This window comes from Carassius gibelio, chromosome A6 (assembly GCF_023724105.1).
Source record: "Carassius gibelio isolate Cgi1373 ecotype wild population from Czech Republic chromosome A6, carGib1.2-hapl.c, whole genome shotgun sequence".
Lineage (NCBI taxonomy): Eukaryota > Metazoa > Chordata > Actinopteri > Cypriniformes > Cyprinidae > Carassius > Carassius gibelio.
Window position 1 is genome coordinate 10,150,848 of NC_068376.1, and position 16,405 is coordinate 10,167,252.

The following is a 16,405-nucleotide window of genomic DNA, read 5'->3' on the forward strand; positions in this document are numbered from 1 at the left end:
TAAATTCTCAGAGTTCCCCAAACGGTTCGCGCGAAGCTGTTCAAAAGATTCAGTTTCCTTGAACCCCACCTTTCGGTAACATACTGTGTTCTGATTGGTAAACTGACATAGTCAGGTTTGATTGGTTGTTCCGCACACAACTTCATGGTAAACAATGTGTTAGCATCTTTTTGGGGTGAATTATGTCTTATTCCTCTCATCGCGAAGCAAACAGTAAAATAAAAAACTTGAACAGTCTCGCTGCTTTTTCTTCTGTGTGGGTATATTCAAGCCACGGCGCGGGTGCGTGGTCACATTAGATATAATGAAGGCAGACGTGAAAAACGGACATCGCGTTGTTTTCATATGGATTACTTTATCACAGAATATCTGTTAGCAGCACTTATTTAGTTTTAAAGAAGACGTCAAGCTTTCTATAGATATCTCTCTCATGTCTCTTCGTTGAGTATTCACGGAGTTACAATTCATTTTAATGACGTGTTTGTAAATGAAGATCAGTGGTGTAGCCACGGGTGTGCCAGGGGAGATGCAAAAATAGATGCAGAATTATTTTTTATAGTCTCAATAAAAAATGTTTACTAAACTTGGACTATTGTTTTTTACTTAGAATATATATATATATATATATATTTTATATCAACGTTTTTTTTATTTATTTAACTCGTAAATTACAAATATTTTAACTGACCCCTTTTTTCCATGGCAACGCGTCATGATTGTCAAATTACATGATTGTAATTTTTTATTGTCACGTGACACGCCGCGGCCACTAACAGATGTATCGATATTCGTTTTTCGTTTTTAATTTTTTATTAAAATATATACACAAACTTGCTTACCATGTCAACTATCGGATATTCCGATTCTTCGTTTAAAAACCTTTATAAAATATCTTGATCTATAACGAGATGAGCGCTGCAGTTCAGAGTCCTGTCAGCCGGATTTAACGTACAGCACTTGAATTCCCCAGTTTCTCCCGAAGTACATAAAAGTGGCTGTTGAACTGGACGAAGAATAGAGTAAACTTTATTTTTCTGCTATGTGTGTCTGATATATAAATAAAACACGTCTGCAAATTACTTTTGATTAGATAGTTTTTGCTGCTTCCATAGACATCAGTGTGTATTTTACAAACTACCAATGTATTTTTTTACTAGTGATTATGTATATTTAAATGAATGAAACCTAAAATAAACATTATGTGGTTGAAAACACTGATATATGACAAGCGCTGAGCGCATCTGTCTCTGGCTCAGTGCCAGCCAACATTCAAAAGCAGTTTGAATCTGGCAGTTCTGTCTGTGACGCCACTGAACATTCTAAATCATACTCTCAGGGGCACAGAAACAAGAATCCAATATATGGTGCCATAATGCTCAAAATGTTAAAATGTAATTTAACTATTTTTGTTAAAATATATCTGCCGACAATTGGACTGCCAACCATCAATCAGCAAACAGCAGCTGACTGTGACCCCAGCAGTCTATGATATAAACAGATAATTTTTGATTTCACATTGCTAGCTAGCAATATGTCGCAGAGCTCCTTTCTTAATTTTTTTTTTAGCAAAACACCTTGGCTTGATGGACAGCTGGACACAAGGCCTTAACGTTACACCTGATGAGGATGTTTCTCCCTCCCCGGGCCAAACATCAACAGACAGTGTTGCCAGATTGGAAATGTCCAAGTATTGTACCAGAAGTTCAAAATGATCGTACCAGAAGTTCAAAATTATCGTATTTGGAAGAAAATTATTACATTTAACAATTAACTACGTTGACGCAACCTGCAAATTACCACTAGGAGTATGGTTGGACGGAAGCAGTGTGACAAAAATACTATCCCATAATTTTGCACAGTAATATGACAATAAATGTGGCACACCCAGATTTTCATATGCACACCCAAAATCTCTTTTCTGGCTACGCTACTGGCGCAGAGAAAGGCTGCAGACAGCACACATACTGATAAGACGCTCGGGAGAAAACAAACACATAACTTCATAATCATACTTTGCGTTGGGATTCGGAGATGCTCGTTGGTCTAAATAAAGTTGGTAATGAACCCTCTTTTATGGCCAAACGCATTGAAAATCCCTCCTTGTACTCACCGAGATTAGAAAAGCAGTCATCAGTGAAATGTTGTGAACACAACAAAAGGTATTTGTTGTACTGCTCTGTTATTGTGGTAAAAATTCATTTTAGCCATTGGTTCTTCTGATCTTCATTATTTGGCAGTGAAAATAAAACAAACTTGCCTTTACGATTAAAAACACACTGTCTCCTCGACATGATGCTCTCACACCAACCAGAGCGTCTGTGTGGGGGGGTGGGGCAGGTCAGAGTTCCGTTTCTCCCAAGACGGTAGGCAGAGATTATTATGCAAAGTGTTCCTTAGTTTCGTACATAGAGATGGGCAAATTTTTCAAATCTATAACGACTCGTTTCAGTGATTCAGAGTCGACTCCTTACTTTAGAAGCCAATAACTTTACAAATCGTGTACTTTTTGGTTTAATTACTTTGCACATTGTTTACACTGATGGACAGCTACATCATACACTGTAATACAGGTAATTTTTGATTTCCCATCTGTGTGGCTCTTTAATTTGTGTCTTAAAGATGAACAAAAGTTGAATGGGTTTGAAACGGTGAATAAATCCTGACAGCATTTCATTTTCATAGTGTTATATAAACAAAAAATCTATATATCAATCAGCATTTGAACTGCTGTGTGGGTGTGTGTGCGTGCATGTATTTTGTAGTTTTTCATATGTACTGTATGATTACATTATTTAAGTAAGCTGCAAACCAATACCTGCATTTAAAGTTGTAATCTGACAATTAAGGACACAGCAAACAAGTGTAACTTGCCTGGCCAAGTCTTCGGGTTTGAGCACTGATCTATATTACGATCACTACTGTTGAAATCACGACGTTGTTTCACCGTCTTACCTTCATCATGGGTGAATTATGGCTTTTCAGTGGACATTGGATTAACATTGAATTATGTGTTAATTTTGCAAAGCGAATTAACGTTGATTAAGTGACGTCGTTTCACCGTCATACCTTTCAACATTGGTAAATAACATAGACTGTGTAAACACATGGATGTAGTGTCCGTGACGTCACCCATTGGTTTCTGAAGAGCGTTTTTGAAGATCAAAGTGGGCAGAAGCGGCCTTTGCTGAGCGTCACTCCCGGATAATCGAAAATGGGCAAAAAGGCAGGAGCTGGTTTTCTGAAACCACGCCCACCTAGCTCGACGGCGGTGACAACAGCGGCAATCCACCTGTTATTCAAGTGGCTGAGCCCTTAATTATGCAGAACTTTAAAAAAAATAATGCTCACCTGAGGTGGTGATGCAGTCACGATGCGAAGTGGAGTGGCCGTTACACCTCGAGTGTGAATTATTTTTCGAATAAATCAACTGCCTGGAGTCAATTATTCCACTTATACTATGGTTACCACACCTCAAGAATTCATCCGGTTTTTGTACCTTAATCGCTATTGAATCGTGAATACGATTATTTCTTCTGCATCTCATCCAATGCCTATTTTGCTAGTATCAAAACACAATTAATTTCTGGGAAACACACGGCAAACGTAGTTCCAGGCAGCTCTCCTGACCACATTACAGTTCCATATCACTTTGCATAGTTAACTGAAATAACGGTCACGCAGTTTGCATTTTTTATCAGTTAGCCTACGTGTAACAACTTAAAGGCTACACATGACATTTCTCAATAACGAGGAGACAGTGCTGTTTTGAGATGCAAAGAGGTAGCCAAAATTATCTTTTAGACCGGCCACATCTATTAATTTTGCCTTGGCCCCCCACTTCATCTTGGTTCACCTCTGCTTAATGGTCAAGATCAAGTTATCTGCATATCCTGTGCTCCATCAAGCAGTGATGGAGTACTCGAGTCCTGGACTCGGACTCGAGTCCGACTCGAGTCACTTTTTTTTGGACTCGAGTCCGACTCGAGACTCCATTCTCTGGACTCGTGACTCGACTTGGACTCGTGGACTGATGACTCGTACTTGGACTCGGACTCGAGGATATATAAAATCGGACTTGAACATTCATTACGTTGTTTTTGACTAAAAATGTTACAAAAAAAAAATGTTTCGTGCCCAAGACTGGCCGGGATCTATTCTTTTCCCTCACAGCTCACAGACACTGCTACCACTCGCTCTCTTTGCTTGACAACACACGCACTGACGTCACTCACTTTAGTTTCAGTTTACTTTTTTTCCAAAGCAGTCGGGCACTTGCGGGAAAGGATGAAGCTGATTTCTTAGTTCTTGTCACATGACCCGCGGTGCGCTTGCGTCATTCTGAAAAGTTTCGATATTTTTTAACTCAATGCAGCGCGGAGGCGCCTGGATGCTGCCGTTATGAGCGCGCATACGCTTCCATTATGAGCGTGCATACCGCGCGCCTACAGTACATTGGACATAACGAACTTGAGCGTGCAAAAGACGCGATATTTGAACGGCCCTTATACCTTGCTTTCTGACCATGCGCGTGCCGTCACACACACATTCACTTGAAAACATACAAACGCACTCACGCTAAATCACTCAGTCACACACAAATGCTCTCTCTCTCTCTCTCACACACACACACACTCACACTCATTGTAATATGCACGTTTCTTTTTTTTGTATTTCTGTAATACAGTGTTAAAGGATTAATTCACACAAAAAAGAAAGTGTCCTAATCATTTACTCCTCCCAATGCCATCCAGGATATCCATGGCGTTTTTTCTTAAATTATGTTTTTTTTTTAAAGAAAACATTTCATGATGTTTTTTTCATTTAATGGACTTCAATGCCTACCAACTCAGTTGGTTGCTATTGTTTCCTCAAAAAAAAAAAAAAAAAAAAATTCCTACTGGGGACTCGAGACTGGACTCGGACTCGAACTCTGGTAATGGTGACTCGACTCGGACTCTTCTTTGTTGACTCGGACTTGGACTCGGACTCGACAGTGGGTGACTCGACTACAACACTGCCATCAAGTCACTCTTATATTAGCTGTCAGTGCTAAAATTAATGCACAGCTCAGATTAAATGTACAGCATGTGTATGTGTATGACTCTAATAAAGTTAATATTTTATCATGAATAAATCTTTCAGGTACTCTTGTTAAAGAGTAGCTGTGGCTGGAATAAATTTCCTATATTAATTGCTCTTAAAAAGATGCAATCTAATCCTATTTACATTAAATAAGACTTCTCCAGAGCAGGTCGTTGCTCTGTTGCTATGACAGCAAGTCTAGAGGGGTATTGCACAAAAGTAGAATTAAGAAAGCCAGTATAACAGAAAAGGCGCGGCTTGACCTAGTTTAATCAATGCATGCTGGTTCAGTCCGTTGCACATTTGCTGAGCCAGGAAGAGAACATGCAGCTATGTCAAGCCAGGTGTAGATAGTTGGGATAAATGCACGTTCGCAGCATTCTTAAGCAGACCAATCACAGAATCAATGATGCAAAAATGGTTATAACCCGTGCTGTATTCTTCTCACCAGCTGAGCAACAGTTTCTAATGGAAACATATGAAGAGGTGAAACATAGCTATAATAATTATAATAGTAATCTGAACAAGCGTGTATGGCCAAAAAAGTATCTGGCAGCAAGTCAAGAATGAGTACAAGAACATTTTGCAGGCTGGTGATTTGATGGCTGAAAAACAATTTACAAATTAGGTGAATAGTGTCTGCTGACACATTTTATTGTCTGTATTGATTATATCATTTATTTTAGTGTAAAAAATGTTTTAACTGGCATGGGGGGTGGCTTTCTGACCCAAGACTTCACCACAGCAGAGGAGCTGGCCCTGGAGTTGAATAAAGGGAAGGCAGTGATGGAAGGGATCCATGGAGGACCAGCCACTAACTTTGGCCCAGCAAGTGAAACTGGCCTCTTCATACAAGGTACATTATTGCCATTCTAAAGCACATGGAAAACAATCAAATATTTAGAGTTTGTTATGTGGACTGTTTGACTTTGCCTTACTTAGCAGTGTCTGGTAATAAACGTGCACTTCTGGAACCACCAGACTATGATCCGCCGGTGAGTACTCTTTAATAAAATCATAGGCTTGGCACGTCCTGTCAAAACTATCAATAGAAGTTCTACTGAATATGGCAGAGGGAAGGCAACTGCAGCAGTGATGCCAATGATGAGACTCCGCTGCTGGACTCAGAAGGCTTGATGTGTCGTGTCAATTTTGTGTAAATTTTTAGTCCATAATGGTAAGTAGTCAGCAATGTGGTTCTGATAGAAAATTAACAGAATTACAGAATTAACCAACTGTCAGACATCTCTACACAATGCATCTTAAGAGACAGATAGAGCTGGCAGAGGACAAGATAGAAGTGAACAAGAGAAAACTGCAGGATATAGACCTTGAGATGGAAACTGGACTTGAAAACCCAGAAACTAGAGAGAGAAGTAAGTGATTTCAATTCACATTGCAACCATGACTGCACAATGATAATCATATTTTTTTCTCTCAAAAGCTCCAAGATGACAAGTGATGGCCGCAAAATAAAAAACTACAAAAACATTGTGGTCTCTTACCTTTTTCATTAATCTCCAGTACACTATAGAGTTATTGATCCAGCGAATTGTAACTTGAATTTGGGAAGATAAATACACAGTGTGTGCTATTAATGCCAAACAAAATGCATGCACACATGAAAGAGTGACATGCAGTATTCTTTATTAAAGGGAAATCAAAACAAAATTAACTGAAATAATTTGCTATATATTTTTCTCTGACCAGTCTACCATTTATCCCAGTTATCTGGGAAGATGGCAGCATTGTCCCAGTCAATATCCAAAGCAACTCTGGGAGCCCTTTCTATTCTTAGGCTGCAAATATTGTGCAGCACTGTTCAGGCAACAGTCATGTCTCAGGCCCTGTCTGCGGAGGCCCTCAGGTGGTGCAGGCACTGAAATCATGATTTCAGGAGGCTGAAGGTCAATTCTGAATCAAGCCCTCATCCCGGGATGGTTGTAAGCCTGCTGTGCTGAAGTTTGGGTGTCTGCAGTTGTTGTAAACAGGAACATCTCACAGGCATAGCTTTGTCTCCTAGCAGAACACCAGAGAACTCATCTGAGAATACAAAATATAATTCTTACAACAAGCAGAGTAAACTTCTGAAATGCACATGATGTACAAGGTGCTTAAAAATATTGGGCTGGCTTACCTAGTGAATGTCTCTGGTAAATTATTCTGACCCGAAAGACAATTTAAGTTACAGTTTGGCCCTGTTATAATTTGGGGATTGCTTTTCTTGGATGCTGATGCTGGATGCTGAAAAGAATGTTAATCAAGACAAAATATTTTAGGTAAGACAGAAACAACTTCAAACATTACCGATACCTGCAGATATAGCTCCTATTGAATAATAATAATAATAATAAAAATACGTTGTTACAGCGTTAAACATATGCAGGTTTTTACGTGCATTGGTTACTGCCTACATTTTCAAAAAGGAGAACACTTTAACCCTTTTAATTGAGAAGTTGTGTGTCCCATATGCAATGCCTCTATGATCCCACTACCTTTTTGTTTTTTCTTCTGCAGATCAGGTTTCTTGTTTTGGTGGCACCATGAGTTGGAACTTCTTGACTCGCTTGCTTGATGAGATCTCCAACCATTCCACTTTTGTGGGAAGTTTATATATTTATATATTTATATATTAGAAGTTTATATATGTTTAGTTTATATATTTCATTATATTTATTAAATAAACTTTTATTTTATAGGGGAAATAACACATATTGACATTTGTTGATTTTTTTTTTCTTTTTTTTTCCTTTTTTTGCGATCTAATAAATCACCTTTCCTGTCATTCCAAATACATTTTGCCCAATCCTGATAACTCATATATATATTCGAATCAATATTTACAGTAGAAACTGAATGATAATTTATTTATTTTTGCCAGGAAACGAATGCGCTCAAGTTTCAGGGTTTAAAAGGCTTTCATGTGGGTGTAGACGAGCTGAAAACGCTGCTTAGGATGGATGCTCACGTGGTGCGTGGCTTCCAAACTGTGTATGGGTTTACGTGAAAAAAAGGGAGTGGAAGTTAATTGAGAGATAGGTGAAACGATAGTGTCGGAGTTTTGATCAAACACAGGTATTGTCCAACAGCTGAGCACAGGAGTACTAAACACCTGTTGGACGAAGGTATGTTAATGTTTTGTTTTGTTTCTTGTTTAAAGTGTAATTGCGCTGTGTATTTACCCTAGCAACACGTGACTTGAGAATTAAGATTTAATTTCAGTGATACAAAGTTGTCGCGAATAAAACTTAAAATAGATTTTAATCGGCTCAGATTGCTGAAACTTTATTTTATCGATTAATAAATCGATTGCGGAAAAGACTTTTAGATGTAATTTAGAAGCATATAAGAAAAATAAAGAATTATGTTTGTTTTCTTATTCATCAGCTATATAATTTGTGCGTCTTTCAACCTTTTCTGGTTTTATTTATTTTATTTTATTTTTGTACTGTATGTAACGCAAATAATTGTTTAATAACACATCACTCAACTTTTACCTGAAGTTTGAATAGTCAGACACCAATCAACAATCATTCCACCAGCTTGAATTCTGGGGATGTTATGATGATCTTTTATGAAATTTGCATTGTGTATAATGCCGTATTTATTTATATCTAGAATGATAGGGGACAGTCAATTCAGACAGTACTGTAGCAATGTAGGTATTGTGGTGTTTCCACAAGCAGCTGTCTTCTGTGGCCTATCTGTTGTCAGCATAGGTAATTTGTATGCAAACACTTTACCATACCATCGACAGATTTTTCAATAGTGGAGTTAAAATGTGAATCGTCTGTGTAGTTCCATGACTGTTCACAACACATTCTTTCTCTTAACCGCAGAACCTTAGACATGGTTAGTTTCAGGTTGTGACCTGCTGTGACTTGTCCTTATCTTTGAAGCTCCAGCTCACAGGTGAGGTCGCTGATGATGGCATGCAGCTCAGTACATTTCCATTAAAGGACGTAACAAACATTTTTCTCATGTTTGAGTTATTGTTATAATAATAATAATAATAATTATTATTATTATTATTATTATTATTATTATTATTATTATTATATTTAATTTTCATGTATTGTTGCAACAAAAAAATGCTCTTTGGCAGTAGGCTATTTCATATTCAGTGTATATTATATATATTAGGGATGTGACGAAAGACTTATCACACAAGATGAGACGAAACAAGATGTTTAGACTTTTTTTTAAGAATTCCTTTAGGAATATATTGGGGAAAAATATTGTATTTAACTGAAAATCAACTAGTACTTTATTAAATTAAACTTCTATTTTAAATAATTATATGCAGCAATAAACAACATGTAAACTGGAGCTTCAAGGTTCTGGATAAACTAAGAATCATGTTTACACACACACACACACACACACATATATTTGCATAGTCTTTAAAAAAATATATATTAATTTGTACAAAATAAAAATTTAATGAAGGAGTCAGTGTCTCAGTTCATAAAGACCTATTTCTCAATTAGAATCTTTTGAATGAACGATTCAATTACAAATACTTTTTTTAAACGGGCAGTTGTCGCCACCTCGTGGCGTAAAAGGATATGGTGTTACAATACATTCACGTGTTAAGAGATACTTTCGTTTTGATAGATTCTGTATAGAAAATAATTGTTTATACCCATATTATAAACTTTTATCCCAGTACTTCTGCTATCTAAATGTATTTAACACAGAAATAATGATGGGTGGTTGAAAAGACTGTTTGTGTAGCTCTTTCTGGATCAGCTGCAGCATGAATGATTACTTCACATGGCAGCAACAAAACATGCTTCTCACGCTCCACTGACACTCTCGATGTGGAACAGTCATAACAGACATAGCTGAATCATTGTCATTCAGGAATAAGATCGCGTGGAGGGTTAAACTGAGATCGCCATCTTTAAACGATTAATCTTGCAGCTCTTATGTAAACACAGCAAATTGTTTTTGCGAGAATTATCGTCACGTTCTCGTGTATATATGTATATATATATATATGTGCAGTGCACAAAGTCAGATCATACTTTGGTAAAGTTGCTGAAATATCATTTAACACTTCTGACCCCCCCCCCCCCCCCACCCCCTCTCTCTCTCTCTCTCTCTCTCTCTCTCTCTCTCTCTATATATATATAAGGCCAGAAGTGCTTAAATTACATTTCAGCAACTTTCCCATAGTATGATCTGACTTTGTGCACTGATTTCAGTAGTTTTTAATAATACATTTGTACACACGTGGATGACCTTACTACTTACTGAACACTATTTAACATTTATTAAAATAATAAAAATAATAATAAAGCACCTCTTTGGCACCAATATTTTATTCCATTTTGTGTATAAAAACATGGGCGCATCTGATGACAATATCAACAAAGCATTACATTAATGAGTTTAAAACAAATAATCTATTGTGATTAAAAATATCACATAAAAAGTCCTTATATCAAATTAATTACTTGAATGTGGGTAATTCTACTAAAATAGTAATCCCAGCCACTTAACTATATGGCTAAACTATATTTTGTGTGTGTGTGTGTGTCTAATGAACACTGACACCTGCTGGTGACTTTCTTCATCACAGAAAATAATAAAAATACGTTGTTACAGCGTTAAACATATGCAGGTTTTTACGTGCATTGGTTACTGCCTACATTTTCAAAAAGGAGAACACTTTAACCCTTTTAATTGAGAAGTTGTGTGTCCCATATGCAATGCCTCTATGATCCCACTACCTTTTTGTTTTTTCTTCTGCAGATCAGGTTTCTTGTTTTGGTGGCACCATGAGTTGGAACTTCTTGACTCGCTTGCTTGACGAGATCTCCAACCATTCCACTTTTGTGGGAAAGATCTGGCTCACACTCCTCATTATCTTCCGAATAGTTCTGACAGTGGTGGGGGGCGAGAAAATCTATCAAGATGAACAGGGCAAGTTCATATGCAATACTGCACAACCCGGTTGTAATAATGTATGCTATGATGCATTTGCCCCTCTATCACACGTTCGATTCTGGGTTTTTCAAATCATTTTGATTTCCACACCATCCATTATGTACCTCGGCTTTGCCATGCACAAAATTGCTCGAATGGCTGATGACGAATACCGACCACGTAAGCGAAAACTGCTGTCTATGGTTCATCGAGGACTGAGTCGTGACTATGACGAGGCTGACGAAATGGATGATGAAGTTCCCATGATCTTGGAGGAGCCCTCTGAAAAGGATAGTAAAGTGGTAGCTGCAGCCAAGTCTGCCCCTACGTCCAGTGCTACGTCTACGAAGCATGACGGCCGTCGTCGCATCAAAAGAGATGGTCTCATGAAGGTGTATGTGCTGCAGTTGATCTCTCGTGTTGCGTTTGAAATAGCCTTCCTTTTTGGCCAGTATATTTTGTATGGTTTTGAAGTTGCGCCATCCTACATTTGCACTCGAAGCCCATGTCCATACACCGTGGACTGCTTTGTCTCACGTCCCACTGAAAAGACCATCTTCCTGCTCATCATGTATGTTGTCAGTATACTCTGCCTGGTGCTGACTGTGCTGGAAATCCTTCATTTGGGAATTGGTGGTGTGAGGGACAGTCTCCGTAGTCGCGCGGCTCGGAGGATTCCCATACACAGGCCATCCACATCCACTATCTGTCACCGCCTTAGTGCACCCCCGGGATATCAGGCCGTCCTGAAAAAGCACTCCACTGGCAAACTTAAGGCACAGTCTGGACGGGAGTCATTGGGTGATGGCTACAATGGTCGGGATATAGAGCGTCTACGGAGACACCTGAAAATGGCACAGCAACATCTGGACCAGGCCTACCACTCTGAGGATGTAAGGGCTCCACATAGTAGCGGTCCAGACTCTACCAGCACTGCCATTGAGCAAAACCGACTCAACCTAGCTCAGGAAGGCTATGTCAGCTCTAAGGAAAAAGGTTTGTTTTGAGTTTCTCAACAATCAAAAGCAAAATTGGCTGGCGAATAAATTTCACTTAAACTGTTCATGAGATATAAATCATCAATGTCTGTCAGACCTGAAGTGCATCTTGATATAAATTGCCATGTTTTGTGATTTATGTGCATTTTTTTTTTTTTTTTTTACATATTTGATGAATACTTAATAATATATGTTTTCCTTTTCTGCTTTTTCAAGAGGGTCATGCTTGAAGAGACTAATGGCTTTTCATCAAACAAACCAACTCCAGGCTGAGATGCAAATTTTGGTGGGCAGTCGTTGACAAGATTTTGTGTGTTTTTCCTGTTCATCTGGCATTGAATAGATAAACTCAAAGCTGAGAAACAAATAATGGAGACCAATTATTGACAAACTTTTGTGTGTTCCTCTAAATGCATATCAGAAGAAGTGTTACTTACAGCATTAAAACCATAGCTGCCAAATGTAAAGACTAGACAAACACCAGCTCTTAAAATACACACTACTGTACCTTTATCAAGCAATTATATGTGCACATATTAAAACAACAGCATGAGCACAAAGACACATTCCCTGTGTTGTTGAAGATGTAAGTATTGTTTATTATTATCCAGTATTTATTGTTTAGCCAAAAATCACAGGTTGAGTAGGTTTAGGGAAGACCTTTTTCAAATAGAAATAAGGGCACAGTAATGGTTGTCTGTTTTTCTTGGTGAAATTCATTTTGAGGATTTGACATTTAGAACTTTATAAATAAAATCATTGCAATACAAATGAATCTGACCAGAATTTGAAAAAAAGAAAAGAAAATGAAAAAAAAAAGAACCTGGAAATTGCTTGAATTGTTTATTAAAAGCTTTAATGATCTTTATTACTGTAAGATAATAATAAAAATAGATGAAAAAATAAATAAAATCATCTATACAACATGCAATTGCATTACTTTTATTACAAGAGATATTTTTGGTGTACTTGAGATTTATGGCGAGATTTTACAATGACATTATATAGATGCTCACTGTTTGTGTCTTTGGTAAAGTATTTGGCACATCTTAGGAAATGAGTAGTACTTTGAAAAATATGTTTGAAATGTAGACTCTTATGCGATGAAGGCTCATTACTATTGTTTGATAAATTATTTTTTGTTTTCCCTGATTTGTATGTCACTTACATACAACCATACATACAACCATCTTTTAAATGTTATGTAAATGACTCCAGTTGTGCCAGTGGCTTATAGGAATACCTGTTAATACCTGTATTTAATGGATTTAACAGTGGCTACCATGTTTATATTAGACGTAACAATCCAAATGGTTATGACATACAACATTGGTTAATGCCCCTTTAAAAATAAAGGTGTCATTTGTTTCTTGCCTTCAGGATTTGTCCTTTTCATTTTAATCAGAATGTTAAAGTCTTATTAGAGTGTGATGGTACAACAGCAAAAAATCTGACCTGGTTAGCCAAAGGTCTTGTATTTAAATTGTAATACAAAAGTTCCTTTTCACTATGCCTCTGAGAAAACCAAAATGCTTTCTGTGGCTATTCATTTAGTTTGTATCTTATTTTCAAGTATCTGCTATATAATCAATGACATTCAACACATTACATTGTATTGTATTGTTTATAATAATTATATATATATATATATATATATATATATATATATATATATATATATATATATATTTACTATATACAATTGTTACTTTCTACAGAAGTGAACAATTGTTATTAATGTAGAAGTGGATAAAAGATTATATGTGACCCTGGATCTTAAGTCGCATGGGTATATTTTTAGCAAAAGCCAAAAAAAAAACAAAAAAAACGTATGGGTCAAAATGTTCGAGTTTTCTTTTATGCCAAAAATCATTATGATATTTAGTATTTATGATCATTATGATATCATCTCCCATTAAGATATTTTGTAAATGTCCTACTGTGAGTATATTGATTAGTAATATGCATTGATATGAATTCAATTTAACAACTAGCAATTTTCTCAGTACTTTTTGCACCCTCAGATTCCATATTTTCAAATAGTTGTATCTCAGCCAAATATTGTCCTATCCTAACAAACCATACATCAATGAAAATATTATTTATTCAGCTTTCAGGTGTGCAATGTACAATGTTTCAATGTACAAATCTCAATTTGGAAAAAATTACACTTAAGGCTGGTTTTGTGGTCCAGGTTCACATATAATAATGACATGTCTCTCTCTCTCTCTCTGTTTTTTTTTTTTTTTTTTTTTTTTCAAACATTTATGATTTATTTTGATATATACTGTATGGGTGCTGTGCAATTTCTTTTAAGTATTTTAGAATTATTTTTCAAAGAGCTTAGTGTACAAGGTTAAGATGCTTTTCTGTAATTGGCTGTATAATTTAGTTCAATGAAATAAATATGCAAATACGCAAAAAAAACAAAAACCTCATTTGATGCTATATGTGTGAACTTTACTGAGCAAGGTTTTACTTAGGAAAACTAGTAATTGTGTATTAACTTTTAACTTAGCACAATTATTTGCTTTGATCATTCATTTAAAATGGCTTATCTGTGTTTAAAAAATCATTCCCACATTTTACAGATCTTAAAGCTAAGAAACAGCAGAGTGTTAGAAGCAGTTGCACTCTTCTGGTGTGTTGTTATGCGGGGTCTCATACTTGAATGAATATCCCCCGTCTGAGGTGGTGGTGAAACGGATAGGCTTCATGCTCTCTGGGACAGGAGCGCAGCAATGGTTTATCCCAAGTAGAGTAGTAGTTTGCTCAGCACTGGAGCAGTTGCTATGGCAGTAGTACTGTAGAAGGTGAAGGCTCTAGGATAAACAATCCAGTTCTCCCAGCCAAGGTCCTTGAAGGAGATTTCTATCCGTTTTCTTTTGCAATCTGTGTCATCAGAAGCAGGTCTCCTAAGCTTATCTTAAATACAGAAGCCCATTATATTTTTTTATGTGAATGTGATGTCATTGCATTTTGTCTTATTAGTCAAAGGTGACCCCTGAACTGAATTAGGCGTGAAAACATTTTATTATATCCTTATTAGGGGCCAAGCACCGAAGGTGCGAGGCACCTATTGTTTTTGTTGGCGTTCTTCTTATTATTATTATTCTTCCGACTGGGAGTCTATGGCAGCCCATAGAACCGAATGCGGGAAAGTTGTTTTGGTTTGACATTCTGATAGAGGACAGTGCCAACATTAAGTACACCAATTTTGGTGTGACTAAGACATTGCCTCTAGCGCCACCAACTGTCCAAAATTTCACTTTATTTTTGTTAATAACTTTTTAACCCTAAGGCCAATCAACGAAATTATTTTTTCCTCTAATTTCTGAGCTCATGCTGATTCAATTGCACCCTACGAAGTCATTTTACGTCATAGAAATATGGCCGCCATTTAGAATTTTTGAAAAACCTACTTTTTCGAACTCGTCCTAGACGGTTTGTCCGATTCACACAAAAATTTAACCATATCATCCTCAGGCAGTGCTGACCAAAAGTTATGCAAATCAAATTGATTCGTCAAACCGTTTTCGATAAACGCTCTAACAAATTTTACGTAGTGCTTACAAAAACAGTCGTAAGGCTGTATCTCGGCAACTACTTATCATATTCAGACCAAACTTGGACCAGTAGGTGGTGCTGCACCCAAACACAACATGTCATAACAAGCATGACCTGAGGCAACATGCTGTGTTTGGGTGCAGCACCACCTACTGGTCCGGAGATATGAAAAACTGCTATTTTTGTTAATAACCTCTGAACAGTTTGTCCAAAAATCATAACATTGGTCTGGTTAGATTCAGGGCAACATGCCGAGTCGACTGATATCCAATTATACCATCTCATCCATTTTGACTGTCGGCCATTTTGTATTTTGTGCTAAAATGCTGTATTTTCAGAACGCATCAACGGAGTTTTACGAAACTTGGTATGGGTCATCAGCACAATGTCCTGAAGGAGCGTGAGAAGTTTCGAAACAGCGCCACCTAGTGGTGATCTTCTTTATTTAAATGCTTATAACTTTGGGTGTGGTCGACTTATTTTCACGAGACTCATCAAATTAGTCTCCTGAAACCTTACCCAGTCCTATGATACCAAACATTCTAGGTTTCGCCTTACGGTTTGTGTAGCGTTGTGATTTAGCGCTTAAAAAACATCTGGCTATATCTTCGAAACCGCTTGTCTGATCGAGACGAAACCACCGTCAGAAGTTCGGAAACATAGGTCTATAGCTATACGCCAATGCCCAAATGCCAAAATCTTGATAGTAAGGGGTAGTGATATTCAATCAAAGTCAAGAGTCAGTAAATTTTTACATGCTTTTTCATATAAATGTCTATAACTCTGAAGTGAATTGAGATATTTTCACCAAAATTGACACACAT

At 37.1% G+C, this 16,405-nt stretch overlaps 1 protein-coding gene across 4 annotated transcripts; it reads left to right on the top strand.

The window, feature by feature from the left end:
• The first annotated feature begins 7,989 nt into the window (after nt 1–7,989).
• LOC128015454 (gap junction gamma-1 protein) lies at nt 7,990–13,393 on the top strand. Of its 4 annotated transcripts, none has more exons than XM_052599284.1 (4): nt 8,056–8,207; nt 8,922–8,994; nt 10,848–12,012; nt 12,231–13,393. In XM_052599284.1, exons 3-4 carry the CDS (start codon nt 10,869–10,871, stop codon nt 12,242–12,244), a joined length of 1,158 nt encoding a protein of 385 aa, XP_052455244.1. In that variant the 5' UTR covers nt 8,056–8,207; nt 8,922–8,994; nt 10,848–10,868; the 3' UTR covers nt 12,245–13,393. The 4 variants fall into 4 exon arrangements, with proteins under 4 accessions (XP_052455246.1, XP_052455244.1, XP_052455243.1 ...); XM_052599283.1 differs by having other exon boundaries at nt 8,057–8,207; nt 10,843–12,012; XM_052599286.1 differs by lacking the exon at nt 8,922–8,994 and having other exon boundaries at nt 7,990–8,207; nt 10,843–12,012.
• The last annotated feature ends 3,012 nt before the right edge of the window (nt 13,394–16,405 follow it).

Bases quoted from the DNA above. Each gene is read 5' to 3' on its own strand.
- LOC128015454 (XM_052599286.1), top strand. From the start codon at position 10,869: ATGAGTTGGAACTTCTTGACTCGCTTGCTTGACGAGATCTCCAACCAT.